Raw genomic sequence first — 27,942 nt, forward strand, 5'->3', positions numbered from 1 at the left:
TCTCAGCTACTTACATTTCTCCTTTTTAAAAACAAATTAGCAATATGTCTGGATTCAATCTAAGAACTGACCTATTCTTGCAGTCAGAACTAGGAACCGTTAATGGTCAGAACCGTGCAATTCCCAGAAGGACAGTATCACATAATATTAACCTGATAATGGATAAAATAAGAGATCACATTCAACAAGTAAAATCTGTCTTTGACATAGCTTTCTAAAATAAACCAATGTATTTACCAACCTATTAATGTCCACAGAATTGATGGATAGAATCTAGGGTTTACTTCAGTTTCTGTAATCTCTAAAAGTTCTTGGATATAGGGGTGTTGGGCATAGTATAAACTGCCTAGTTAGAATTTGACGCCTGGAAATGAAATAGCATGTGCACCATATTCTATATCTTTGTAAATTAGACTGGTAGGCAGGGTTCAGTGCTTTATACTAGTGATAGTATCAAATCCTACTCCCATTGATTTCAATGCGAGTCTTGCAGCTCATTTTTAGTAAGAGCAGGATTAACCCTAATAAGTAAGATGCTACACTGAATCTTCAGAAAGATGGGGGGAAAATTATTTAAAATGTTGCCTCTGTGCCTTCAGTGGGCTTTGCTGATGAAGTGTTAATGAAAAGTTTTCTTAACCAAGTCAGTTTGATTGATTTTGATTTATTGTAATTAATAAAAGCACTTTGAAAGCATCACCGGGGCAGAATATTTATGCAGGGCTTCAGAGCTGGATTGGATCCCTTTATCCGCAAAATTCCAGCCATTGTTGCCACTGTTGGATCTATCCAGGAGATGGCAATATATAATACTGCAGTACAGCCTTTCATGAATTCAGACTGTCACATGTATCAATTCTGTTTTTTTAACATAGAACAAGTCGTCATCTGATGTTTCAGAATCTGAGCCAAAGAGGTTTGACGGTACTGGGTATGATAAAGACTTAGTAGAAGCTTTGGAAAAAGATATTATTTCTCAAAATCCCAATGTTCGATGGTAAGTTTGAATAAAATTAAGCTTATATCCAGATTGTGGTTTTTCTGTTACAAAGTGAAGGCTATCTTTTTGGGATTGAGTTTTTGGCACATTAAATAATTATAGCTACATTGTGTTTTGTATATTAAAGTAACTTTTTTGCTTGCTTGGATGTTTCTAGCACTCTACTTCTAATTACAGGAAAACTGTGCTGGAAAACTTCTCCAGTCAGCCCTATAGCCCAGGCTGCTCATGCATGAGGCACTGTTTCAGTATATGTAAGATTATATTAGGTCTGCCAGTGTCTTTTGGCAAGGCTTTCTGCGGTATAGGTCTATGCTAGCAAAAGGACTTGTCACTAATGGGTCCGCCTGAATTGGTGCTGAAAATAGTGTTACCTCTAGTGTGAAGGATAATCATTTTTCAGCATTTACAGAAAGTGTTGAAACCTAGTCTCAAACAAGAAGGGAAACATAGTTTCCTTGAATATGTTCATCAAAATATCACAAGTTTAGGTTTCTTGAGCTGCCAAAGTCCTTAGTGGGAGAGCTACAGAACAGGCAGTGGTAACGCACAAGCTTCCCCTAAACTGCCTTAACCACTGTTTTTCCTACCTGACTGTACAGAAAGGCTGAAGGTGCAAATGAGAACGTAGTTTAATTTCAATGTCTTTTTAGTCCTTAGCATGTCTGTGGAGATTGCCAACAAAGATGCTAGTTATAGTGATGGCAGAGTTGATGAGAGAACTTGCCAACTAGTAGTATGATTACAGTAGAGCTGGAAAGTATAATTTCCAGCTTGAGGAGACCACTCATGCTTCTCTGATCATGCTAGTGTGCTAAAAATAGAAGTGTAGCCACTGCAGCACAAGCAGCAGGAGGGGCTAATTGCCCCAAATATGTACCTGTGCTCTTGAATAGGATTGTACTCCAGGAGTCTAGTTCCTCTTGTTGGTCATGCAGCTCTGGCTACGCTTTTATTATGCTGCAGGTTTGTGTATCTGAGCTGGAAATTGCCTCTTCCAGCTCCAGTGCAGATATTCCCTAGAAACAGAACTAGACCATATAGGCTACTAAATAGCTATTAATGGTAATGAAAGTGTTTGCATCTTGAATTGAGCAGTGATCAGACATGTGTTCAACATTTTTTTTTTTTTCTTCTTCTCTATCAGGGATGATATAGCTGACTTAGTTGATGCCAAAAAATTGCTCAAAGAAGCTGTAGTCTTACCAATGTGGATGCCAGAATTCTTTAAGGGAATTAGAAGACCATGGAAGGTAAGAAATTGCTGATTCTTAGCATGCAGTGTAATTCTAAGACCTGTCCTAAGAGGGGCACCTGAACTGACAAATGTTCTGTGTATAGTATATCTACCTATCTTTAACCAAAACTTTTAAGGCAATTATGTGTCATTTGAATACATATGAAATTAGTGTAGGCTGAAACATATACTGGCATGTGTGCGTTCTGTTAGTAATATTTCACTACATAGTTTTGAATTGAATCATAGAAATGTAGGACCGGAAGGGACCTCAACAGGTCATCTAGTCCAGTCCCCTGCACTGAGGCAGGACTAAGTATTATCTGACCATCCTTGATAGGTGTTTATCCAACCTGCTCTTAAAAACCTCCCATGACAGCAATTCCACAACCTCCCTAGGTAACTTGTTCCAGTGCTTAACTACCCTTAAAGTTAGGAAGTTTTTCCTAACGTCTAACCTAAATCTCCCTCACTGCAATTTAACGCCATTGCTTCTTGTCTTATCCTTGGTGGTTAAGGAGACCAATTTATCACCCTCCTCTTTATAGCAATCTTTTTATGTACTTGAAGACTGTTATGTCTCTCCTCAGTCTTCCGCAGACTAAACAAACCAATTTTTTTCAGTCTTTCCTCATAAAATGTGTTTTCTAGACCTTAGATCATTTTTGTTGCTTTCCTGTGGACTTTCTGCAATTTGTTCATCTCTTTCCTGCAGTCTTCTACTCAGAACTGGACTCGGTACTCCAGTTGAACCCTTAACAGTGCTGAGTAGAATGAAATAACTACTTTTTGCATGTTGGTTACAACACTTCTGCTAATATATCTCAGAATGATGTTCACTTCTTTTTGCAATAGTATTATTGTGATCCACTATAACTCCTAGAACCTTTTCTGCAGTACTCCTTCCTAGGCAGTCATTTCCTATTTTGTATGTGCACAACTGACTGATCCTTCCTAAGTGGAGTACTTTGCATTTGTCCTTATTGAATTTAATCCTATTTAATTGAAACCATTTCTCCAGTTTGTCAAGATCATTTTGAATTTTAATCTGGTCCTTTAAAGCACTTACAACCCCTTTCAGCTTGGTATTATCCACAAACTTTTAGTGTACTCTCTGTGCCATTATTCAAATTATTTCTGAAGATATTGAATAGAACCAGGACAGATCTCTGAGGCCCCACTATATATGGCCTTCCAGCTCAATTGTGAACCACTGATAACTACTCTGAGTGTGGTTTTTCAGCCAGTTGTGCACCCATCTTATAGTAGATTGTCTTCTAGGCTATATTTCTCTAGTACAGAGGTGTTCAAGACTGTTTGGTGCGCCCCCTAGGGCGGCTTGGGGGAACTCTCTGGGGTGGGGGGCGAGTGGCATGCCAGGCAGCTCGTGACCACCCCTGCAGGGGTGGGAAGGGAGCGCCACTTCTAGCTCTGACTCACCTAAGTGGGCCACAATATCTGCTGTGCCCATTTCCACTTCTGGCAGACTCTGAGCCTAGTGCTGGCTCCGTCCCCAGAGACCATTGCACTTGCCTTCCCCAACCCAGAAAACCAAAGCAGGGAGGGGCAGGTATTAGCCCTGCCCTAGAGGTGCAACCTGCTGCTGAGGGAGCCTTGGCTGTGCTGTTGGTAAGTATGTGTGTATTTGAAACTTACCGGTGTTGGTAATTTAATTAAAGTTGTGTTAAGGTCTCCGTTAGGTTTATAAATAGTGTATCAAGCATACTTTTGCATATGTCTATTTATTTTTGTCTGAGTTGCAGGGGTACAACCAAAATGTAACTCAAAGAGGGGGGCTCAGCTCAAAGTTTGCAAATTGCTGCTCTAGTTTGTTTGTGAGATGGTCAGACATGTGAGACAGTGTCAAAATGTATCCCATCTACTGCTTTCTCCTTATCCACAAGGCTTGTTAACCTGTCAGAGAAGGACACTAGGTTGATTTGAAGTGATTTGTTCTTGACAAATCTGTGTTGACTCTTATTTACCACCTTATTATCTTCTAGGTGGTTACAAATTGATGGTTTGATTATTTGCTCCATTATCAGATTACCGAAGTTAAGCTGAATGGTCTGTAATCCCCTGGGTTGTCTTTATTCCTCTTTTTATAGATAGGTACCTAATTTGCCTTTTTCCAGTCCTCGGGCATCTCTCCTGTCCTCCATGAATTCTCAGAAATAATTGCTAATAGCTCAGATTTCTTCAGCCAGTTCCTTAAGCATTCTAGGATCTATTTCATAAGGCCTTAATCACTTGAAGACATCTGACTTGTTCTTTTCCTTTTGGAACCTCAGATCCTACTCCATTTACACTGATGTTCTCTGTTAGTTGTCCAATCACTGCTAACTTTTTTGGTGAAAACTGAAACAAAAAAGGCATTAAATTAACACTTTGGCCATTGCTACATTTTCAATTTTTGTCATAGTGTCTCTTCCCTCCTCTCGATCTTTTAGTAATGGGCCGACCCTGCCCCTCGTTGTCTTGCTTCCCATGAATTTGTAAAATACTTTCTTATTACTCTTTTTATATCTCTAGCTAGTTTAATCTCATTTTGTGCCTTGGCCTTTCCAATTTTGTGTGTGTTCATACTTTGTAATTTGACCTAGTTTCTACTTTGTATGACTCTCGTGTTTCAGGTCATTGAAGATCTCTTAATCAAACAAGGTGGCCTCTTACCACGCTTCCTATCTTTTCTAAATATTGGGGCAGTTTGCTTTTATGTCCTTAATAATGTCTCTTAAAAAACCTGTTAACTCTCCTGAACTCTTTTTCCTTTAGCCCTGCTTCCCATGGGATCTTACCTATCAACTCCTTGAGTTTGTTAAAGTCTGCTTTCTTGAGTGCATTGTCTTTATTCTGCTGTTTTCCCTCCTACCATTCCTTAGAATCATGAATGCCATAATTTCTTAATCACTTTCACCCAAGCTGCCTTCCACCTTCAAATTCTCAACTAGTTCCTCCCTGTTTGTTGGAATCAAAGCCAGAATAACCTCCCTCTCATTTGCTTTCTCCACTGTCTGTAATAAAAGTGGTCTCCAATGCATCTGAAGAACTTGTTGGATAACCTGTGCCCTGCTGTCTTAATTTCCCAACAGACGTCTGGGTAGCTGCAATCACCACCAAGCCCTGTGTTTTGGATGATTTTGTTAGTTTAGAAAAAACCTCATCCACCTTCTCTTCCTGGTTTGGAAATGTAATTAAGCAAAAGTTTGTACTAAATAGTTTAACACCGAGGCTATCAAACAGTTTCTTAGGCTATGTTTGTTGCAGTGGGTTTTCACTAGCCTTAACAGATTTTGGTACATCACTTTGGACTGTCTCTTTTCAAATAGGGTGTGCTGATGGTTGGTCCACCTGGTACTGGAAAGACTCTCCTTGCAAAAGCTGTAGCTACTGAATGCAAAACAACATTTTTCAACATCTCTTCATCAACACTTACTTCAAAATACAGAGGAGAATCTGAGAAACTTGTCCGCCTGCTGTTTGAAATGGTGACTAAAACTCTAAAAGGAATAGTGGGTTGTAACTCTGTTCCCAGAGCAGTGAAACTTAGGCAAGATACAGTGTTAGAACGCCTCCAAGCTAAAGCCTTATTAGTTATATTGAAGTTTGAGACCCTTCGTTTTTGGTGTGTGTATAAATATGCACACAGATATTATTTATGGAAAACCACTTGTAAAAATTGACAGAATGGACTAGCTTCCTGCTTAGCATATGTGCTTATACCTCAGGTTGAATTAAAGCATAAGCACTGCAGGCCAGGCTTACGGCTACAGTTGCTGGATTCATGTGACTGCATGAGAATCTCCAGTTTCATTTTAATAAAAGGTTGCTATTCCTCATGGTTTTAAGAAAAACTGTGAATAGCGTAACCAATGTAGTGATGTATGCCTGAGTCAGCAAGCAGCCAGAAACAATAGCTCAGTGGTGGACGGGTTTGGCATCTTGTGATGTACATGTACCTGAAGGTGTATAGGAAAGTTGTACTTGTATAAGATAATATGTGAATTTAAACCATTATAGTTGTACCACTATACACCCCATGTGGACATGCTGATTCTAGTATAAGAGAGTTTTTTTTTTTCTGGTTTAACTTAGCTTCTTTGAAAATAGTTTAAAGTAGGCTGAAAAAGCCACTCTTAAATATGGTCACACAATCATCCACTATATAAAATGCGTAGTGTTCCCTTTTAGCGGAATAACATAAGAAATTTTAATGTTCAGTTCAAATCATGTGGCAAAGGCTCAGTAGTCTACAGAGCATGTGACACTTGCAATTAATTGGATGGACTCAGTAAAGACTTTTCTAGATCGCCAAGTTCAAATGCAGTGCATTCTGGGGTGCAGTCTTGCAAAATGTGGTTATTGTAGCCTCAGTTCTACAAACAAATCATATCATATTGCTATGGGAACTTCAGGTTTGAATTTATTGAAGTTGACCACATTATACCTGGATAAAGTCATTAAAGTTAATGCCATATACAGCAACAGAAAATATTATATATGCACAAGGCAATATGTTATAGTTGCTGTGGGACAATAACTTTGAATTCCTGGGTGTTTTTCTCTCTGCCTTTTATCAAATCTCAAGGGCTGGCTAGGATTAGCACGTGGCTGCTGTGCTACAGGAAATAGCGTGGATCAATCAGTCGGTGGCACTCGCCTGTTGTAGTAATATTGAACTGATTATCCCAGCATGGTTTTAGTGCTGACTTAGTGAGATTTGACCTTGGTTTCATTAAAGATCCCATAACACCTTTAACACATGTTACAGGTGTTAACTTTAGTGCCCTGGTCAGATACTACCTTTGATAATTACTGTGCCTATTGAAATTACATTCTGGGGTGCACATTGTCAGTTTGAGCTGGATGTGACATTCATTTCCATTGTACATTATTTTATATTGTTGCTGCAGGCTGTTGAATAGCTTGCATGTAATACTCTAGGGCAGGGATCGGCAACCTTTCAGAAGTGGTGTGCCGAATCTTCATTTATTTACTCTAACTTAAGGTTTTGCATGCCGGTAATACATGTTAACATTTTTAGAAGGTCTCTTTCTATAAGTCTATAATATATAACTAAATTACTGTTTGTAAAGTAAATAAGGCTTTTAAAATGTTTAAGAAGCTTCATTTAAAATTAAATTAAAATGCAGAGCCCGTCACACCAGTCGCCAGGACCCAGGCAGTGTGAGTGCCACTGCAAATCAGCTCGTGTGCCGCCTTCGGCACCCGTGCCATAGGTTGCCTACCCCTGCTCTAGGGGTTACTACACTTGATTAGGATAATGTTCTGCTTTTAAATCATTGCTGCTGAAAGCATGCTTGCTCATGGTGTGTATGTTTGAAAGGTTGGAGGTAAGGGAGAAGACATGTTGCCTATTAACTTCTATTGTGTTGAATCACCAAAGCCAAGACAGCACAGCAGTGCTTATAGGCAGCTGTAGGAGATGCCACAATTCCAAAGAAATCAGCTTAAATAAAGCTTAAGATAAACTGATGCAGTTTCAGTTTCTGATTTCTCTAGGCTCGATTTTATGCACCAACAACTATATTTATTGATGAGATAGACTCTATCTGTAGTCGCAGAGGAACCTCGGAGGAGCATGAAGCCAGCCGACGGGTGAAGGCAGAACTACTGGTTCAGATGGATGGTAAATGAACTTAATCATTGTTGATGGTTCTGGGTTACAGGAAGAAATAAAAGGATTGAATTTTAGGCACAATAACTTCATTATGCTGTTCTTAAAAAGGTAGATTAAAATGATAAACACACACGTTACTCAAACTCAAAAGACACTACAAACATACTGAGCTTATCCTACACTACCTTATCTACTCCCACAAACACACTCTTCAGTATCTGAATCACAACTTCGTATTATAACTTCAGAATAACTGAGCTTCTTCAAAGCTGTGGAAACACTGAGTTCCCCCTCAGAATCACCTTATATAACCTTACACTTCCCACAAGTGATTTTTTTTCCCCCCTTCCAACCTAATCCTTCCCTCCTGGTAGTCCAATAAAGTAAAGCAGTCAGATGTAGGTGGATAGCTCTAGAAGCAGAAAGTCTTCAAAGACAACCATCACTAAGCACTCCAGACTGTCTTCTATACAAGTGATTTGAGTAACTGTAACCTGTCCGAATTTAAACTTCAAATGGCAGTTATCACCTCCAAAAGGATTCACATAATGATACTGTTTTTAAACAGAATTTTAATAAAAACAGCGCACTTCAGTTACTTTCTACAATTAATTTAAACAACTGTTACTGTGAAGGAAAAACCCACGCCAGTTTTATTTGTGCAGAAAATTAGCTATTTTTAATTTCAACTTCTTTGCTAAACACAACTGAATATGTAATTAAAGAATCCTTCAAATCCTTTGCTAATCTGCAGAATAACTTGTGTTAGAATGGCAGGAGTCAGAAAATCTTTTTTTTTTTTTTTTTTTTAACTTGAGCAGTCTGATCCTACACCCATTTAAGTCTATAGAGAAACTCCTATTGACTTAAATAGGAGCAAGGTCTGAGCCCTTGAGATACTTTCCTTGCAACTCAAATATTTGCATCAGTAATTAATTTTTCATTAGCTCCCTTTTTTTAGCCATGGAATTTTGGAATATTCGCAAATGGTATCTTGATATGCTTCAATATTAGGGCAAACAGTACAGTGGGTATTCCAGGATCTATCACTGATTACAAGCAAAATCTGTCGGTTTTGTCATTAGACTGAATTACAAATAAATACCTTGGTAACAGGTGTAGGGATGACAATTCTAGTAAAACACATCTTGGTAAATGCTATTATATTGTGCCACTGATTTAACAACGCTTTACAGATTAAAATACTTACTTCCTCTCTATTCAGAAGAGTTTTAGTCCATGGACCTAATCCACCAGTCTTGAATGCTGACTTTCCTGGGACTACTTATGTTAATAGGAATTACTGAGTAAGGGATTGCAGTATCAGGCCTACAAACTGGAGGGGAAGATCTTATTTTGAAAGCCGCAATTACACTTTTTGGCATGGCTGTTAATGAAATTTTTGAGTGCCCTTATTTTTAGTTCCATTCTGAGTTTTCACATTGACACCCTGTGATAAAGGCAGAAATCCAGGCAGCTATTGCAGAATTGTCTGCATGTTGATGCAGAAGGACATGTCCATCTTATGAAACTCACATCAATGTTAACCTCAGTTCTCTGACCTAGAATTTGCAGTTCTTCATCCCAAAATGCCAAGTAGAACTAAAATTAGACTTGCACTTTAATATTACACCTCAGAGTATCCATGATTCTGTATCCATATAGGATTTTCCCATGATAACTGAGTAGGTTTAACTATTTCCCCTCCTACCACAGGTGTTGGAGGGGCTGCTGAAAATGATGATCCTTCCAAAATGGTTATGGTACTTGCTGCTACTAATTTTCCTTGGGATATTGATGAGGCCCTAAGACGACGACTAGAAAAGAGAATTTACATTCCTTTACCATCAGGTACAAAGATTTCCTCAGATTTAAAGAAAAAAAAAGTTGATCATTGCTTCTTTTATTTTGTGATGAGTCTTCTAATTGTTAGCAGTATCTTATACTGTGTCAGACATCTGGGCTCAGAAGAGACCTTTGAACTTTGGAGGCACTTTACCTTGAATTTATTGTATTGTTTGGTTGAATGCATTCATGGTCTGGATATGGAAGATAGCTGCCAAGTGATGAAGAGAGTGCATCAAGTTCCATAACACCACAGACAAAGCATTAAATTGGCAGGTACGTGTGGGTATAAGGCCAATGGATACAGAGATTAACCTAGAACGGAGAGGTGAAAAACAATGTAAGGACTATAATTGATTTGAATTTCAAAAATAGGAATGCAAAGTTAACAATCCTAAAAAGTGACCTGACTTTCAGAAATGCTGAATGCCTAGCTGCAACCTCTTAAGTCTAAGGAGGTTGTGGAAGCTCCTTCACTGGAGGCTCTCAAAAGGAGGCAGGATAGCCATCTGTCTTGAATGGTTTAGACACAACAAATCCCACATCTTTGCAAGGAGTTAGACTAGATGACCCTTGTGGTTCCTTCTGACCCTATCATTCTAAGTCAATTTGCGATCGGCGCTTCTGAAAATCAGGCAACTTGTTATGATCCTAAATACAGACTTAGGAACTTAACTTTGGGCTCTTGTTTCTGAAAATATTTGCCTTCTGAATTGGGCTTTAGATTTAGATGCAGAATAGAGCAAAGGAGGACTAAAACTAATTAGAGCCACCCTGCGTGTATCTTATCTCTTGAATTACGGTATTATAGACATGATATTTTTTGTGTGTTTTTTGTTGAGCAAAAGGCAGAGAAGAACTCTTACGGATAAACCTGCGGGAGTTGGAACTGGCTGACGATGTTGACCTTGGAAATATAGCTGAAAAAATGGAAGGTTATTCTGGTGCAGATATTACCAATGTATGCAGGTATGTCAAAATTGCAACCTTATAACAGTTTCTCTTGTTGAATTACTTATTTAAGAACTAGTTAGCCTTAGAATGTCCAGTAGTGACCCTAATTTGGTGACTGAAATTGACAGTACTCTGAAAATACAAACATCGTCACTAAGTTAAAGGCTTAATGTAAAGTGACTTGGTTCTCTGAGTAGTCTTCACATTTTGTCTGCTTGTTGAACTGAAAGCTCTCCAGGGCAAAGGACTGTCCCCCACTCTATGCAATACCAACTATGATGAGGGCTTCCCCAACCTAATGGCAGCTTTAGTGGTTATCAGAACAAGTAATAAGTAACCTGGTACTTTAGAGGGGACCAAAGGAGTGGACATGAATAGAGAAAAGTTTGCTCTAAATATTTGACTACTGTAAACTGAGTTGAGGCAAATACAGTGTTAGATGAAGTAGCTGCTTCTCTTGTAGTGTGTGTACGTGTGATGTGTAACTATAGTGGCTTTTATTTCAACTCACAATGTATGAATGAGGGAGGCATAGGGGCACTTAGCCAAAATGTTGTTTGTAGGATGCTGAACGTAACTATGCTACTACATTTTTTTAAAATAATTTCTGTTGTCCTAAAATATCTCTTCTGCTGGTTGACACTAGATTTACTACACAATCCAGTTAATACTGGTTGAAATATCGGTTTTATTGTCATGTTGGGAAAACTGGAACATCCAGTTACATAAGAAAAGAAACAGGAGAGAATGGAACGGAGTGAACAATTTTTTTGATGGGGAGAGGAGGAAGAGGTGTTTTAGACAAATATTAAGGGAGACAAGTTGTTTGCCAGAAAATGGACAACTTCATGGTGCAGTTCCAAGGAGAAGTGCAAATTGAATGAGAAATGAAAGCACATCAGTCAGTTCCATCTTCACCAGGTGGTTCATTTCAACATTCATCAATTGTTAAAGGTCTATGCAAAGGACCTATTCCAAACCAGAGAAATCCTTACTTTGTTCCCTAAAGCTTCTTCAGAAATATGGTAGATATGTAAGGGTCCCTTAAATAAAATCTTCAATCACATTAAATGTTTCCTTAATTAAATGTATTAATTTATTGAGAAGTAGGATTCCCTAAGAGAGATTTAGCTTTTTTAGTAAGTTTAGTGTTTTACACACATCAGAAGACGCTATGCAGACACAGCAGAGCAGGGATTTTATTTCCTATGATATCAATCTCAAGATCTCTGTCCTCTAGGATGTTGAGACTTTTAGATTTTCTGGGCCTGTGAATCAGTTTGGGGTATGATCATCCTAAATTTGTTTGAATTTTGGGTCTCTCTTGCCTTCTTTTTCCCTGCACAATATAGACAAATCTCCAGACTTTGTTTTAATGTTCATGGGGGAGAATAAGTTAAAGAAGCTTCTACAGTGGAAAGCAAGTGCCAGACCCTTGCTAAAGTGTCATATAGTTAAAGCTCCCAGTAGTTCCCTAAAAGAGAACTCCCTGCCCCTGAGGCCTGGCAAGTGGTGGCTATTGTTGCAGCAACTGATTTTGGAAAGATAGAGGGAATGAGAAGATCTGGTTTTTAGGACTTTTTTTTGTCTCGTTCGCAGCCAGTTAAAGCATTATCAGTACTACGGTATAAAGAGTAAGTTTTTATAAATAGTCAGCAGTGTATCTAGCTGTCTCTTTTTTGACACCCAAGGCCTACCCTATTAACATTTTTATGGTGCTGAGTAATATGTCCTCTTTACCTCTTTTTCTTCTCGGAGGAACCGAGAAGAAAAAAATATTAGTTAGTTTTAGTTCAAGTCCTTTAGAGCTTTGAAATGTAACGAAGTTTTATCATTCACTTGTGCCCCCTCCTGACAATGGCTTTAATTGCTGCTATTGGTCTGTTGGGCTTCTTTCCATCCTCAGGGTGGACAAAGTCATGATTTTTATCAGCACCTCCCATGTGGCCTGGTCTACCTTTTATATTTGCTAGTGAAAAAGATGACCCGGTAGCTGTAGTAAAATGAAATAGTAGTTTTAGTTTACTTGTGAAAATGCATCAACTTCTCTTTTTTGGTTGAAAATGTATGGTTTCAGAACTTGATTTCAATAAATTTACTTCAAACAGTGCAAGCTGAACTGCAGACTTATCAGTCATTTGTCCAACTCCCCTCCCAAGTATATGTATGTAGATGTTCACTACCTGTTACTTTTATTTGCTTACCTAACACAGGAAATATGAACAAGTTAATCATTTAATACAGCAGGAAAAGAGGGACAGTTTAAAAACACTTATTGAGAGTTGGTAGTTAAATTGATGGAAGAAGTCAAGGGTGTGGATTTTTGATACCCGACTGCCATAATTAAATTGACCTAATTGTCTAATGCAGAACAGACCTTTGTTATCTTCAGCCAACCACAAGGGCTTTGGCTAGCTGAAAGCAACATTCCAAGCTAGAATTTGACTACTGCATAATGTAACAGGTACAAGGTAAATGTACTTTCAGTAGTACTGCAGGTAGGTGTTATTGAAGCTCTCTGGTTCTAGGGGTGCAGTTTCAAAGTGTCTGCTGCACAGAGGAAGGATGGTCCAGTAATTAAGCCACTTGTCTGGGGGTTAGGAGAAGTGGGTTCAGTTCCCTTCTCCACATACTTCCTGTGTGACTTTGGGCAATCATTCAATCTCTATCTCAGTTCCCCCACTGGACTAAGACTTCCTTACCTCACAGGAGTGTGATGAGGATAAATACATTAAAAATTGTGAAGTGCTTAGATACCACAGTAATCAGGGGCCATATTAGTACTAAGATAGAACAGAAGTTACAGTGAAAAGTTAATTTTTGGGTTTTCACAATTGGAATGTGGTGACTTAATTTAAAGCCTAACTTTGCAGCCTTTTAAGCAACTAAATGTCCATATTGTTTCCTCTCATCGTATAGGGATGCCTCACTGATGGCTATGAGAAGACGAATTGAGGGCTTGACACCAGAAGAAATAAGAAATCTTTCCAGGGATGAAATGCACATGCCGACAACTATGGAGGATTTTGAAATGGCTTTAAAAAAGGTTTCTAAATCAGTATCTGCTGTGGACATTGAGAAATATGAAAAATGGATTGTTGAATTTGGATCATGCTAAGTCTTCCTAACCAAACTTTCCTGGGAAACCTGTCTTAAAACAGCTTCAGAAGTAATTAAAGGTAGCGTTCATGTGCACTAAGTACTATTGTTTTTTAACTTTCTTAACCTTAAGAGCAACATGATTCTGAATAAAGTAATTTTTTAAATTGCATGTCACTTCTGCCTCTTATTTGAATTTACTCAGAACAAGTCTCTCTTTATCTACTTCCCTTTCAAAGATATGAATATCAATCAAATCATCTTTGGTTTTCATTTTGTTTTATTTGAATTGAATACTGGGATCTGTTCACCAGGGGGTCTCAAACTCTTTCACTAGCCCAGAAGCTGGTCATCTTTGTGCTTGTTAGAGTCTGATACTGCGAATCTCAACACAGGAAGAATAAGATTCACTAAACAGTGGTTCCAATTCATTTTTAGTAAGTTTTGCCCTTTTAAATGTTCCTGATTCTGTTAAAAAATTGTGACATGAGTAAGGTGCAAAAACCTGAAACTTGTAACAGTTAATAAATTAAATGTAAGTCTGACTGAAGTGAACTAAGACTTCACTTAAGATGCATTGGGAAAAGCATTTCCTTAGATATGCTGTACAACACTGATTAATATCCAGACTATTTTGCCAGCACTGCTGCTGAGTCAGGGTTGCAGTCAACTCACTCTACAAGTGTTACAATTGTCTTTAGAAAGTGGAGACCAAGGGCATTAAACATATCTGGCACACTTTCTATTTAAATTGTAAACCAATTGCTGGCAGATTAACTTGGTCAAGGAAGGCTGTGTTCTAAAAACAGCTTACTATTCAGGAGATGTACGAGTGGGTGTATGTCCTACATTTTTTATAGAAGTCCTGTCTTAAAATTCTTAAGAGTGGCCATTCTCCTAAAATGGGATAACTACTTCCCCTGTTTATGGATGTGCCAATTTACCATTCAGGAATTTTACTTTAAAAATTTAAATTTTAAACTTAGGGCCAAAGATCAACTATTCTAGGGCCCACTGCCCTCAATCTTAAAGCAAGACCACACATGACACTCATGCGGTTCATTCTTGTAATATTTAATATTCCTACAAGGTAGGGAATACAAATGGAAAGTTTAAAAATCCAGCGTGATTTTTTTTTTTTCTTCAGGTAATGTGTTCCTGCAAGCCACTTCTCTACAGATTTCCTTTCAGGATTTTTTATATACACAGTAAACAATTTGCATGTTAATTTGTGAACATTTGTGGGAAAACTATGCCTCCTGTACTCAAGATAGTAAACCACTGTCTTGTAAAACATGTGTAAAGTTTTTCAGAAACAAGAACACAAAGTACCACAAGATATACAAAAAGCATGGTAAACAAGTCATCTATAAGTGGCTTACAATTTTCAGTAGGGAAAAGGCTGAACATGAAATTGTGTATTGAATAAAGTGCTTGAAATATCAAAAATTGCCTTAATACCTTGTTTTACATATATAGTAACTCATTTTAATAGCAAGACCATTTGTGTGTTTTGTTTTTTTTTAACAAGGCACAGTCAAGGGTAATAGGTCTAAAAGCTGGTCAACCTGCTTTGTTTTGGCTTGCAGGCACATCTGTAATCTTTTCCTTCTATTCCTTTAGCCCATGCTTGAGATGACTGAAGATTATCACATTCTGTATTTCATTATCTAACTGCTTTATCTGTGAATACAAAGGCCAGCTCCCTATCCCAGCTGCTCGGAGAGTATTTTAAAGAAGTTAAAACCTGTCACAACCCTCATAATGGGAAGCTGCTGTTCCTTGGGAGCAAGAGCCTGTGGAAAGAGGGGAGATCATTTTGGGCCTCCACCTTGAAGTGTCCCTTTAAACATAAATCAGTTGACATACTATTTTCAGAATAGGAAGCAAATAAGGTGTTCAAGTGCCAAATTTCAGGTCCACTGAAGATTTGTACAAAGATTCAGATGCAAATATGGTTTTGAGTACATCATTTCTCCACTAAATTGTCTGTCTTCTCTGGAATATCTGAAGAGATGTTTATCACAAGCCCAGCTGTAGTGTTGATATCCTCCAGGTGCAGGACTCCTCTGAAAGACATTACTTCACATTAGAAAAGGGTAGCTCTGTTTTGAGAATTTTTTTTTCTTGTATGTTACCAACCTTTCATTGTAAATCAACATATGAAGTAACTGCAGACTTCATTTATTTATTAAATGAAGAGGCAGCACATGTATTGGAGGCTTGACAAAAGCTGCTTTGATACTTGTTGACTTTTGGCACATCATGTAAACTGGTTTCCAATTTAAAATCAGCATATGCTTCAGTTCCTACCTCAGATATTAAATCTTGATTTGAGGGCAGTTTAAACCATTATCTGCCACCAGATTAGTGCTAAGCTAAAGTGCCTGTCAATGACTGGACATGTTTACAAGACACTTGCTTTTACAATAGCGAGCTCTGCTGTAGATTCAGCACACTACTGTTCAATTAAGGGATGAGCATTCCCTATCTGCTTGATACCCCCTCCACTAAAATCAGGCCTGCTACATGGCTAGTTCTAAGGTGATTTCTTTAATCCATACAGGAAAAAAATGCAACCTTAAAAGGTGGCCTGCAATTGAAAAATTACCTCTCTATCAAACTGTCAGCATAGACCTCTTGAAACAGTGGCCAGCAGTGATTAGGCCACCTGTATGCTTTTTCAGTGGTAGGTTAAGAAGTAGCCTAGCTCCACCACTGTTTCTGACCACTTACTTACACATCAGTGCTTTGTTTTCATTGTCAGTCTGTATAATTAGCCTTTTTTCTAGTTCTGCCTACTTTAAACAGGTGCCAGTATTAAGCCACTTGCTTGTTGCATGGAAGTAGTCAGATCCAATGAGTGTTGTTGTTGTTTCCCTACTCTGAATAGATGAATTGCTCTGGCTTTAACATTGTGCTTGGTGTGAAGTGAAGATGGCAGGAGGTGACAGTAGCCAGTAGGGCAGATACCTTGGTAAGGGCACTAAGTATATATCTTTTCAGTTTGCAAATTCCTTACTCCCCAAACCCAGAAAGGCTGTCAAGCATCATGAGGCCTCTCACTCCTGCCTGGCTGGCTTTATTTCTTAGATTGCTTTATATAATGTTACAACTGAAGACCAGCTAATTTTGGCACAGACAAGTCCACTGTGGCTCAGATGTGAGACATTTTCAGATTTAACTCCATATTAATGTTGGCCTGGCATTTTATTTTCAGCATGTTAAAACCCTGAGGAATGTTGTCTTAACTGTGTTGGAAGTAAGCGTACACTCCCTGCCTTACTCACTGAGCTGAGGTGCTTCTTTCTCAAGGCAGCAGAGCTGGGATATAGGAACCAATGACTGCATTCTACTCTGCCAAGCTGCAATTAATGCTTTCCATTGTCAGAGCACTACACACACTAATTCACCCCCCACACTTATGAAAAAGGGAGGTAAATTGTCACCAGATGAGGGAAGAGAAGTGACTTCTGTAGAATGAAATGGTGTATATAATTGACTCACATGATTTAGGCTTTGTCTACACTGCCAATTGAAAGACATCATTTTTGTCCTTTGCAGGTGCTTTATAAAGCTCCCCTTCCCTCCCCAAGAAAGCTTTTGCTGGGGCAAGTGGCAGTGTAAAGGGCTCAGCTCCTTGTCAGCAGGAGTACTCGCCTGTCATCAATGCAAACCCTGCTCATAGGGGGTAGAAGTAGTTTGTCAGCAAAAAAACAGCATTTACACAGCTGTCACTAAAAGCTGTGTAGTGTAGATAAAGCCTTAGGGGTATGGCTGTAGAGCGCTGCCATGGCAGCATTTGAAGTGCAAGTGTGGTTGCAGCGCCAGCGCTGGGAGAGAGCTCTTCCAGCGCTGCAGATACTCCACTTCCCCGTGGGGATTAGCTTGCAGTGCTGGGAGCCACCCAGCACTGGGGCACTGTTTACACTGGCGCTTTGCAGCACTGTAACTTGCTGCGCTCAGGGGCCTGTTTTTTCCACACCCCTGAGCGAGAAAGTTGCAGCGCTGTAAAGCACCAGTGTAGCCAAGGCCTTAGTGTTTTCAAAGCACTTCACTGTCCTTGACTGAAAGTGTAGAGTTATTGCTAAAGCCAGGCTAGAAACAGAATGTCTGGTTCTTAACCTTGTTTGACTACACTGTCATGGCAGAGCTTCAGATATTTGGTCTTCCTGTTCCTGAGATGAATAATAGCTATAGAGAAAAAGCCTACCCCTAACCGATTGTCTTCAGAGAGCTGCTACTACACCTGTGAGATGGTGATAATGTATTAATAATTTAATAGGTGGTATTGACGTGTTTTTTCCAAGCTTCCTTATAAGAAATGACTTACAGTGGAAAGCTAATCACTGCCTTTTTGTAGAGTGGTAGCAGACTCTCCACATTGAGATAGTCTTATGACTACAACCATAGCTTTTTTTGGGAGTATGCAAGAATTACTCACTTGTGTTCACAGGAAGGGAAAAGCACTTTTAAGATTCCTAAAACTAGAGCTGCTCCTACAACTCCAGTCCCAATGACTTCCATCAGCTTAAAGAACACAGGAAAAGATGTAAGCCAGAACCCGCACAGCTCTTTTCTCAAGTATTCCACCCACTGGCACATCACCTAAAACCAAAACATGTTAAAATTACAAGATAAACATATCAGAAAGTAGTGCAGTCTAGCCACTGGTGAATTTCTACAAGATGTATTAGCTCTGTTTTAAATGTATAATACAGTTCATACACTGCTTTACACACTACTTATTTTTTAATTGACAGTCTCCCGGCTCAGGAAGATCTGACACATGCAAATCTGAAATACAGCCTTAGCAGAGTGATATGAGAGGAGATCCCATTTTTGGGTGGGGAGCTGAGAACTACAGAGCAGCTGGAGGCAAGGCTATAGTGAAGCTTAGATGTAGATTACACATGCTACTTGAGACCAGAATAGCATTTCCCTGCTATACACTGCAATGGGAAAGGGTTACTGGTGATGCAGCAGCAACATTATATTGGCTATGAAGCACCTTTGAGGGCTGTCTGATAGAGCACAAGAAGGTAGAATGTTTGGAGGAGAACCCCAGTGATTTTTTCAGCTATCAAACAATGCCGGGCATTAACCTGCTACAGTGGTGACTTACAGGTAGTGTTTCGTTTTCACTCGCTTTTTGTATCTGATTGCAACAGTCTTTAAAACAGGAGCGTTGTAGCAGTAACTATACTCCCAGGTGAGGAGAGGACTGAACAGAACCTTTCCTTTGTGTGTGATTGTTGCTGGCCTCGAAGGGCTTGGCTACACTTGCAGCTGTAGAGTGCTTTAAGTTAAACCAGCCTTCGGAGAGTGCAGTAGGGAAAGCGCTCCAGTCTGTCCACACAGAGCTTAAAGCAGACTGGCATGGCCACATCTGCAGCACTTGCAGCTGCATTAGGAGCAGTGTATTATGGGCAACTATTCCAGCATACAAGTGACTGCAACATGCTTTTCAAATGAGGGGTGGGGAGAGAGTGAAGTGTGTCAGCATGCTGTCTTGTAAGTTCAGACCCTCCTCCCTAACTCAAAGCGAACATTAACTGTTTGCTTATCTGGTCTGAGAAAAACAAACAGCCAGCATTCTGAAAGGGAGCTTTAAAAGGGCACTTCCACCTCCCAAGTTCACAACAAAAGAGGCCACTTCAGATAAGGGGATTATGGGATGTTTCCAGGTCAATTAGAGCATTGTAAAGTTACTTCTCATTTACACTGGCACTGAAGCGTCTCACCCAATACGCAACAGCTGTTAGTCCTCTCGAGGAGGTGGAGTACCAGGAGCACTCTACATGTCTTGCCAGTGTGGATGGGGAGTAAGGAAGAGTGCTCCGAGAGGCTTTATCGTGGTATAACGTGCAAGTGTAGCCACAGCCTAAGGATATGTCTACACAGCAAAGAAAAATCCATGGCTGGCCCCTGCTAGCCACCTCAGCCTCAGGCAACGGGGCTGTTTCATTGCTGTGTAGACTTCCAGGAGTCTACACACCAAATAAAACAGCTCCTGAGGCTGAGCCTGCTGGCATAGGCTAGCCACAAGGTATGTCTACGCAGCGAAGAAAAACCCAAGCAGGCCTGTCTGCAAAGGCCTATAATTTAAGAATGTTGGTGTATTCTCATTGCTTAGCTAGTTATAGAGGTATAAAAGAGAATCAAAATCATTGTCTGCTGGTGTAAGGGCCTTCTCTTACTGTGACAGTCTGAGGCCTTGTTCTTAGGCTAAGCAGCAAAGGCAGCCATAAGCTGGCAAGTGTATGGTCACATCCTGACATTCCAAACTAGTCAATGAAATAAGGTGCTATTGGGCTGTTAGGAATACAATCCTGTCCTGATATTCCTATCACCTCCAGAGAGAGGGAAGAGCCTAGAAGATGTAAAAGGAAACTTAGTTTGATAGCATCCTGTCTGGCAAGAACTCACTTATCTATAGCTGGGATGTGAAATCCTCATTTCTGTATTGTTATATCACTGTAGTCTCCACTTTCCTATTGTTTGTCTATATAATCCGTCTGGTTCTGTGATTGGTTTACACCCAACAAAATTAGTAATACAGCAGACAGAAACAATTAAGGTGGTGGGATATAACTGGTTAAATAACCATGTTACAATGTTAGTACTGGCTAGTTAAATTTCAGTAAAATGATTGGTTAAGGTATCCTAAGCAGAACTCAAAGTTTTACTATATAGTCTGCAGTCAATTAGGAAGTAAGGGGGGAATGGGAACAGAGAAGGGGGAATTGGAATCATGTTTCGCTAAGGGGGTGGGGGAGAGAATGGGAACAGGGACACAGGCAAGGCTCTGTGGTGTCAGAGCTGGGAAGGGCAACACTGAGGAAGGAAACTAGAATCATGCTTGCTGGAAGTTCACCCCAATAAACATCCAATTGTTTGCACCTTCGGACTTTGGGTATTGTTGCTCTCTGTTCATGCGAGAAGGACCAAGAAGTGAGAGGGTGAAGGAATAAGCCCCCTGACACCTGGAAGTCCCCCCTCTGAAGGAACTATTCATTCTTTTCAGCTGTCTCTCCCTAGAATAGCTATCATAGCCTCTAGAAAGGCACAATATGTTTGCTGAAATGGCATGTGGATGGCCTTCGTGTTGCAATGCACAACTTACTGAATCATACTTGGGGGGTAGAGGGGCAAGGGGTGTCTGGCTTCCTTTCCTAGCCATGGATTAATGGGGATAATTTACTACTTTCTGCTTGATTCCAAAGAAGGAGAGACTAAGATTCTGTAACATTAGCACTATGCTGATAAACACAAACTTAATTGTCCAGTCCTCTCAACACCACTCCCCATAACTGCCATTATTTTTTTCTAGATTTCTCACTTGCTCTTATCCATTTCCAATGCTAAACACAAAATTAGAGAAATTTCTGATTCAATTTTAACAGGGACTTAAGATGGACATCATAAGCATTTTTAACAATTACCTTATAAGATGATGGAGGCTCTGTCCTGAGAGGAGTCTCTGGTAACTTGCCAGGTAATGTCTCTTCATCTACTGTAGTTTCTGCTTGCCTGAGGAGGTAGTGACTGGTTGGTTGCAGTGGGCCTTGAACATCTACTAAAGAAGAAAAGCATCATTAAACAAACGTTTTTAGCTTCTCCATTTCACCCACACAACTTCTGGTGGAGCAGTATATGAGCTAACGGTGCACACAGCAAGCAAAAGAAAGTAATGCTGCATGTGTGCGTGCGCGCGCTGCAAGGTTATCTAAGTTTATAATGAAAATAAAACATTTTCATTTGACCTTTGGAATAAACCCTGAAAGAAGCTGAGGTAGCATTACTAGGCAGATTCAACTGTGACTTTTAGCTGTTATCTACAAAAAGGTGAGAAATAAAATTCATCAAGTCCCTTAGTAAACCCATAAAAGAATTTGATTAACAGAAACTGAATTCTGGCCACATTTTCAACATAAAGTAAAATTTGGTAACTCAAACTATTCCCTATATTGAAAAAGACCAGACAGGAACTTACTTTACAGAACTCAATTCTTGTCTTGAGAGAGCTTCAATGGTAACCTTTATTGTAGGATGACAAAAATGGCAAATACAACTCAGCTAGGAGAACTACAATGATACTAGATCCCCATCATCTTAAGTGTCATTTCAGAAGCACCTCTGAAGAAAAAATGCATTTGAAAAGAACACAAAAGAAACAGCACACACAATGCTAAAGTGCTAAAATAAGGCATAACCAACAATCTCTTGATGAACAGGAGTGGTGTGTCTTGGGCAAGTCAGTTCACCTCTACATGCCTCAGCTTCCCTCTCAATGAAACAGGGATAGTGAACCTTGCCTGTCTTTGTCAAATGCTTTGTGATCTATGCATTAATAGCATTACGTTAAGTGCTATATATTACATACCTTTTCCTGAGAGATTGGGAAGTGTAAATAACACGTCATTGTCTCTGGGGATGGAATATAGCATGCTTTCCTTCAGAGGAACAGTATGGTTTGAATGTCTAAGTACTCTCAGGCCCTTAATTAATATGTTTATTTCAGTAACTTCCTCTTGCTGAACCTGCAAAGGAGAAAAATATTGGAATTCTATATCTGTTTTAAAGTAAGGGTGAGGCAGGCCACTGGCTAAAAACAAGCTCCATTAAAATACTCTAGCATGAAGATTTTTGTGGATGCACAAATATTACTAAAATAATTAATAGTATATCTTTTTATTTACTTATACATTAGCATAAGTGCGTTAAAGGTGCCAGTTCCTGCAAGAAGGTGTGTTAATATGATCAGCTTGATTTTCAAGAGTTGTACCTAACTCATTATGGCTATGATTCAGAAAGGTATTTAAGCACCTGCCTCACGATTCTATGATTCTATGTGAGTAGACTCAGTGAAGTAAATAGGATTATGCACATGATTTAGTATACTGCTGAACTGAGGCCTACGCTACTGGCCATTCACTAGGCACTACTGCTACCATTTCCTACTTTACCAAGTCTGACATCAAGGGATAATGCATTTTTACACAGGTGTATTTATCTGCAGAGCCAGTAAGGTGATTTCTGATATGACCTGCAGCAGTTCAGCTTGTCAGCAAAACAAGTTCTGCCAACATGATTAATATCTCCATTTGTCCTTCCAGCAGCTTACGCTTACCTACTCTTTCTTTAATTTAAAGCTACGATATTCAGAGTAGGGAGTGGCACAACACTGATGTAACGAAGTTATTAAAAAGTACAAACAGAATATGCATATTTTGTAACCATATTTATACTAGATTGACCTAAAACAATCTCATAATTTTCCTCCACACAAATATTAGGTGATGTATTATTTTGACTTATTCTTTATTTCTAAAAAATGATCATTAGAAGTACTGACTTATGAGGGAAAAGTTTCAGTGTGAAGAGTAATAAAAGAGCTGTTCAAAATACAAGACCAGGAACTGACAGAAATCCGGCGTGTGCATTGGGTCCAGGACGAAGACTGCAACATGGAAGTTTGTCAACAAAAAGGAATGCAGTAGGATGTAAGCTATTAGCTGGATCCTGCCCTTAGGTGATGCACAGTATTGCGTAGATCAGAATTAAAACTACTGCATAATATGAATCATCTGTTCACTGACAGCTGATAATCAAGATTGGATGCAGTGTTGGTATCAGGATATTAAGGAGACAAAGTGGGTGACCAGCTTCTCTTGGAAAGACACTCTTCTTTGGATTGAAAAGAGTGAAAGCCCCAGACAGAAATAAAGCAGTTTAATATGCTAGTACTAACTCCCTATCAAGATTTGAAGTATTTTGTATAGAATAGTGAAAGATCTGAAACAAAGCATTCCTACTATATGGTAGTCAGAGTAGGAACCAGTGCAACACAGGCTTAAGCTAATGTTTTCATAATAAAAGGTGTAATACACACTTACATTCTAAAACACTCAAAACAATGAATTACCAGATCATTTTAATAAGCTACAGTCACAATTATTTTGACAAATGTACTACCTGTTAAATATCTGTGCATGCACAGTGAAAGGAGAATAAGCCATTTTGATAATTCTTTATTAACAAAATCATGGTGAAATCTCAGCAAAAACTAGAGCCTGTATAAGACAGAAACTTATACAAAAACTATAAACTGGACATTTTTACTTGCTGCAACAACTTGTATCATTAGGTATGCTCAGTGCAGAACTTTGGTTTGAAGAGTGAGTGGCTAACAATTTATGCAAAAATTTTGAAAAATAAGTGCAGCATACTTTCAATTTTTTTGTTGACATATTTCTTAAATTCTCATCTCAACTATAATTGAGAAACATCTTTCCATAGCAAATCAGATTATTTTTTCTTAAGAGCTCATTTGCCCTCGGTGTCTCTCCCCTAAAACCTGTCTGTGATTATCATTTTCATGGCAACTATCAAGTTTTTGGGGATAGAGCATTGCTTAAAATTCACACACAATATTCTATAAGGAGACAAAATAGTCTAAGCCTTGATCCTGCAAGGTGCTAAGCACTTTATCCCCAATCCAGCACAGCACTTAAGCATATGAGAGTTAAAACGTGTAAAATTACTATTCTGATTTAGAATGGGCAAATAAACATGATTAGTGTTACCTCTCTCCCATCGATTTCTGTCACCTCTTCCTGAATGACAATCAACTGCAAATTTGATCTGGATGCCAAGGGCCACTCACGAAACAGGATGCGAACACTGACAATTCCCCAATGCCTTTGATCCAATAGGTTATCAGAGTTTCCAGTTTCCACTGTCAACAGATAATTATGCAGTGCACAAAGTCACAAAGAGAAACAGAAGTCCCACCCATCTTCATGACCTTACTACCCACAACTGCCTCATACCCGCCACTCCAAAGTCTACCATGATCACACACTCAACATCCCTCCACCTCTCTCTCAATGCTTCCTGGACACATCTACTGTCCTCCTCCCCAAACACCATGCTCCCACCACTAGTGAGTGTGTGTTAGATGTGAAAATGAAGAGTCCAAGTTTGTGCTGATATTTTGATGTGCAAGTGGTCAGGCATATGAATTGAGGCTGGTCTCAATGTCACACCCACATTGTTGTTGCACTGCACAGCTTGTCCGTGGCCTCCTCCAAACACCTTCTTTATCCTCACCACAGGAACCTTCCTTCTGGTGTCTGATAACGTTTGTACTCCTTAGCCCTCCAGCAGCACAGCCTCTCACTCTCAGCTCCTTGCGCCTCTTGCTCCCAGCTCCTTACACACACTTCCTCTCCTCTGGCTCCTCCCTCCCTGACTGGAGTGAGTTCTTTTTTAAACCCAGGTGCCCTGATTAGCCTGCCTTGATTGGTTGCAGGTGTTCTAATCAGCCTGTCTGCCTTAATTGGTTCTAGCAGGTTCCTGATTACTCCAGTGCAGCCCATGCTCTGGTCACTCAGGGAACAGAAAACTACTCACCCAGTGCCCAGTATATTTGCCCTCTACCAGACTCCTGTACCCCACTGGCCTGGGTATGTCACACCACACAGGATCTTTTCAGGGGACAAGACAAAGATGCCACATTTATTGTATCAGTCTGATTTATGACCAATAAGTAATATCTTAATTTTTATACACATACACACACACACACACACCCCCATTAGATGTTCTGCAGCTGCTGCATAGTTACCAGTCCTGGACATAGCTTGAGTTCGTGGCTTGAGTTTGCAGCTTGGGTTCATAGCTTGTGGCGGCTAACTGGCCAGGAAAGCCAGGCACAAGGCCGAGCTGGGTCTCTGTTGGGCATGCACCGAGGCCCTTCCATGTTGGCAGCAGAATGTTACCCTCCAAAGTCTTCCATCTCACCCATCCTTTTTGTAGGCTTGAGTTTGAATCCAGAGTCTATAGGTCTTGCTGTGTCACGCTTCCTCTGGGTTTGGTGATTGATCACCCGTCAATTGCAGGCGTGACTTTCAGCCTGGGACTTGGCTTTGATCTTCCTTCTATTGTACCTTCATCAAGCTTGTGGATCCACTGGGAGATACCTATATACTTACCTATATAACTTTCTTTTTTATTTATGCAGCAAAGCCACTTAATATCAAAATTCTTATATACCTATATACTTACAAGCAGAAGCCCTGGAGGTTTTTCACTTTCCTCTGCAGCATAGGGCATGAGTCACTTGCATGATGAAAAAATTATGGCCAAATAAGTATATAGGTAAGTAAAAAGCCAACATCCATGGCACAGAATCTAAACACTTCTGAATGGCAGCCGTTGCACAGGAGATACAACATTGAACTAGTAGGCGAAACAACAGCTTCCTCCCATTACAGACAGCATAAAATATCAGGATTGCGACACCTACACAACAGCATCTTATACATGAGAAACCTCCAGTCCCAATGTAGGTTGAATGACGACAATAGCAAAATATACCTGAAGATCAACTTAATCCTAAATTCCTATTTATCCTACTCAAACGCCCTTTGGATGCGTGCCATCCAACATAGGGACACAGCCATGGATATAAACTGGACACTAGGAAGTTTAGACTTGAAATTAGATGAAGGTTTCTAACCATTAGAGGGAGTGAAATTCTGGAACAGCCTTCCAAGGGGAGTAGTGGGGGCAAAAGACATATCTGGCTTTAAGACTAAGCTTGATAAGTTTATGGAGGGGATGGTATGATGGGATAGCCTAATTTTGGCAATTAATTTGGCAACTGATCTTTGATTATCAGCAGGTAGATATGCCCAGTGATCTGTGATAGGATGTTAGATGGGTTGGGGTCTGAGTTACTACAGAGAATTCTTTTCTGGGTGGGGGCTGGTGAGTCTTGCCCACATGCTCAGGGTTTAACTGATCGCCATATTTGGGGTCGGGAAAGAATTTTCCTCCAGGGCAGATTGGCAGAAGCCCTGGAGGTTTTTCACTTTCCTCTGCAGCATAGGGCATGAGTCACTTGCTGGAGGATTCTCTGCAGCTTGAGGTCTTCAAACCACAATTTGGGGACTTCAATAGCTCAGACATAAGTTAGGGGTTTGTTACAGGAGTGAGTGGGTGAGATTCTGTGGCCTGCATTGTGCAGGAGGTCAGACTAGATGATCATAATGGTCCCTTCTGACCTTAAAGTCTATGAGCCATTAGCAGTGGAGAGTTGCATCATTATATTCATGTTACCCAGTATAGTGCAAAACCCTCCCCTTTCAAAAATATACACGAGGTCTGTATTTCAGGTGAAATACAAGAACATAATTGGGACATTGAAACATGAGGATGTTAGATTTTGTTTCATATTGATTCTAAACACATCCTAACTCTGTAAACGTGTTGTTTCCAAATATTGTTGACCTTCAGAGGGCACCATAGCAATGAATTATCTGTTATGTCCTTCTCTAGGAGACATGGAAGCAGATATCCCAGATAAAGAATTGAGCAGTACTCACATATTAAAGTTTGACACTTAATCCGGGTAACACCTCTCTTCATAGGAAAGTCATTTACATATATCTGTCCACTATTGTAGGTGATATTAAAGACAACCTTAAAAAAATAAGATAGTTGGCAAAATATTAATATATACAGTCAGATTTTCAGTTTCATAAATGATTTAAAAAACAGATTAGAGAGTCACTATTGTATAAAATACTGAAATAAATAAGTTCACAGATTTTTCTGATGAAACACACATTCACAGGTAGAGTTTGGTTCATAACTTACTAATATGTTGAGTAAACAAAAACAACAAACCTGTGCTTCTTGAGATTCCTCACTGGTTTTCAACATAGTAACATTAACTCTGATGTTCTCCTGAAAAAAAAACAGTAATGAGAAAAAAAAAAAAAGTTGAGTCCTGTAAAATGAGTCCCACTTTATTGAAGAATAAATGACGTGTAGGACAAGTGAGCACATTGCCTATGCTCGCTGTCTGGCAAAGTGCAGCTAGAGGAATGTGCTTACTTGTCCCACACATCACTTTTTAAAGAGGACTAATTACAAAAGAATGATCATCACTCCCTGTTAAGTGAAAAAGAAAGTGATTCTTTTTTTAAAATGAAGATCAAGAGAATGTGCCATGTTTCCACATACCAAAAATGCTTAAGATGGAGTCAATTACAGCGAGAGCCCTACCAAATTCACGGCCATGAAAAATGCATCACAGCCCATGAAATCTGGTCTTTCGCATGCTTTTACCATGTACTATACAGATTTCACCAG

General features: G+C 39.5%; 2 protein-coding genes across 10 annotated transcripts in view; one reads left to right on the forward strand and one right to left on the reverse strand.

Annotated features, from left to right (window-relative positions):
* Positions 1 to 13,948, forward strand: part of KATNA1 (katanin catalytic subunit A1) — a 28,442-nt gene extending 14,494 nt beyond the window's left edge. For 2 of the 4 annotated variants that reach the window (XM_050949724.1, XM_050949725.1), the window contains exons 5-11: positions 876 to 997; positions 2,148 to 2,253; positions 5,567 to 5,725; positions 7,761 to 7,887; positions 9,595 to 9,729; positions 10,566 to 10,692; positions 13,597 to 13,948. In XM_050949724.1, the coding sequence (XP_050805681.1) occupies positions 876 to 997; positions 2,148 to 2,253; positions 5,567 to 5,725; positions 7,761 to 7,887; positions 9,595 to 9,729; positions 10,566 to 10,692; positions 13,597 to 13,795 (975 nt within the window). In that variant the 3' untranslated portion in view covers positions 13,796 to 13,948. The other 2 variants (XM_050949727.1, XM_050949726.1) reach the window with 2 other exon arrangements.
* An 886-nt stretch (positions 13,949 to 14,834) lies between these two features.
* Positions 14,835 to 27,942, reverse strand: part of GINM1 (glycosylated integral membrane protein 1) — a 103,192-nt gene continuing 90,084 nt past the window's right edge. For 5 of the 6 annotated variants that reach the window (XM_050949831.1, XM_050949832.1, XM_050949833.1 and 2 more), the window contains exons 2-8: positions 27,475 to 27,534; positions 27,171 to 27,267; positions 24,366 to 24,517; positions 22,163 to 22,319; positions 21,222 to 21,355; positions 18,221 to 18,384; positions 14,835 to 15,845 (exon numbers count right to left, since the gene is read on the reverse strand). In XM_050949831.1, the coding sequence (XP_050805788.1) occupies positions 15,746 to 15,845; positions 18,221 to 18,384; positions 21,222 to 21,355; positions 22,163 to 22,319; positions 24,366 to 24,517; positions 27,171 to 27,267; positions 27,475 to 27,534 (864 nt within the window). In that variant the 3' untranslated portion in view covers positions 14,835 to 15,745. The remainder of the gene's footprint in view (positions 15,846 to 18,220; positions 18,385 to 21,221; positions 21,356 to 22,162; positions 22,320 to 24,365; positions 24,518 to 27,170; positions 27,268 to 27,474; positions 27,535 to 27,942) is intronic. The other variant, XM_050949829.1, reaches the window with a different exon arrangement.

The sequence above is a fragment of the Gopherus flavomarginatus genome, chromosome 4 (assembly GCF_025201925.1).
Source record: "Gopherus flavomarginatus isolate rGopFla2 chromosome 4, rGopFla2.mat.asm, whole genome shotgun sequence".
NCBI lineage: Eukaryota > Metazoa > Chordata > Testudines > Testudinidae > Gopherus > Gopherus flavomarginatus.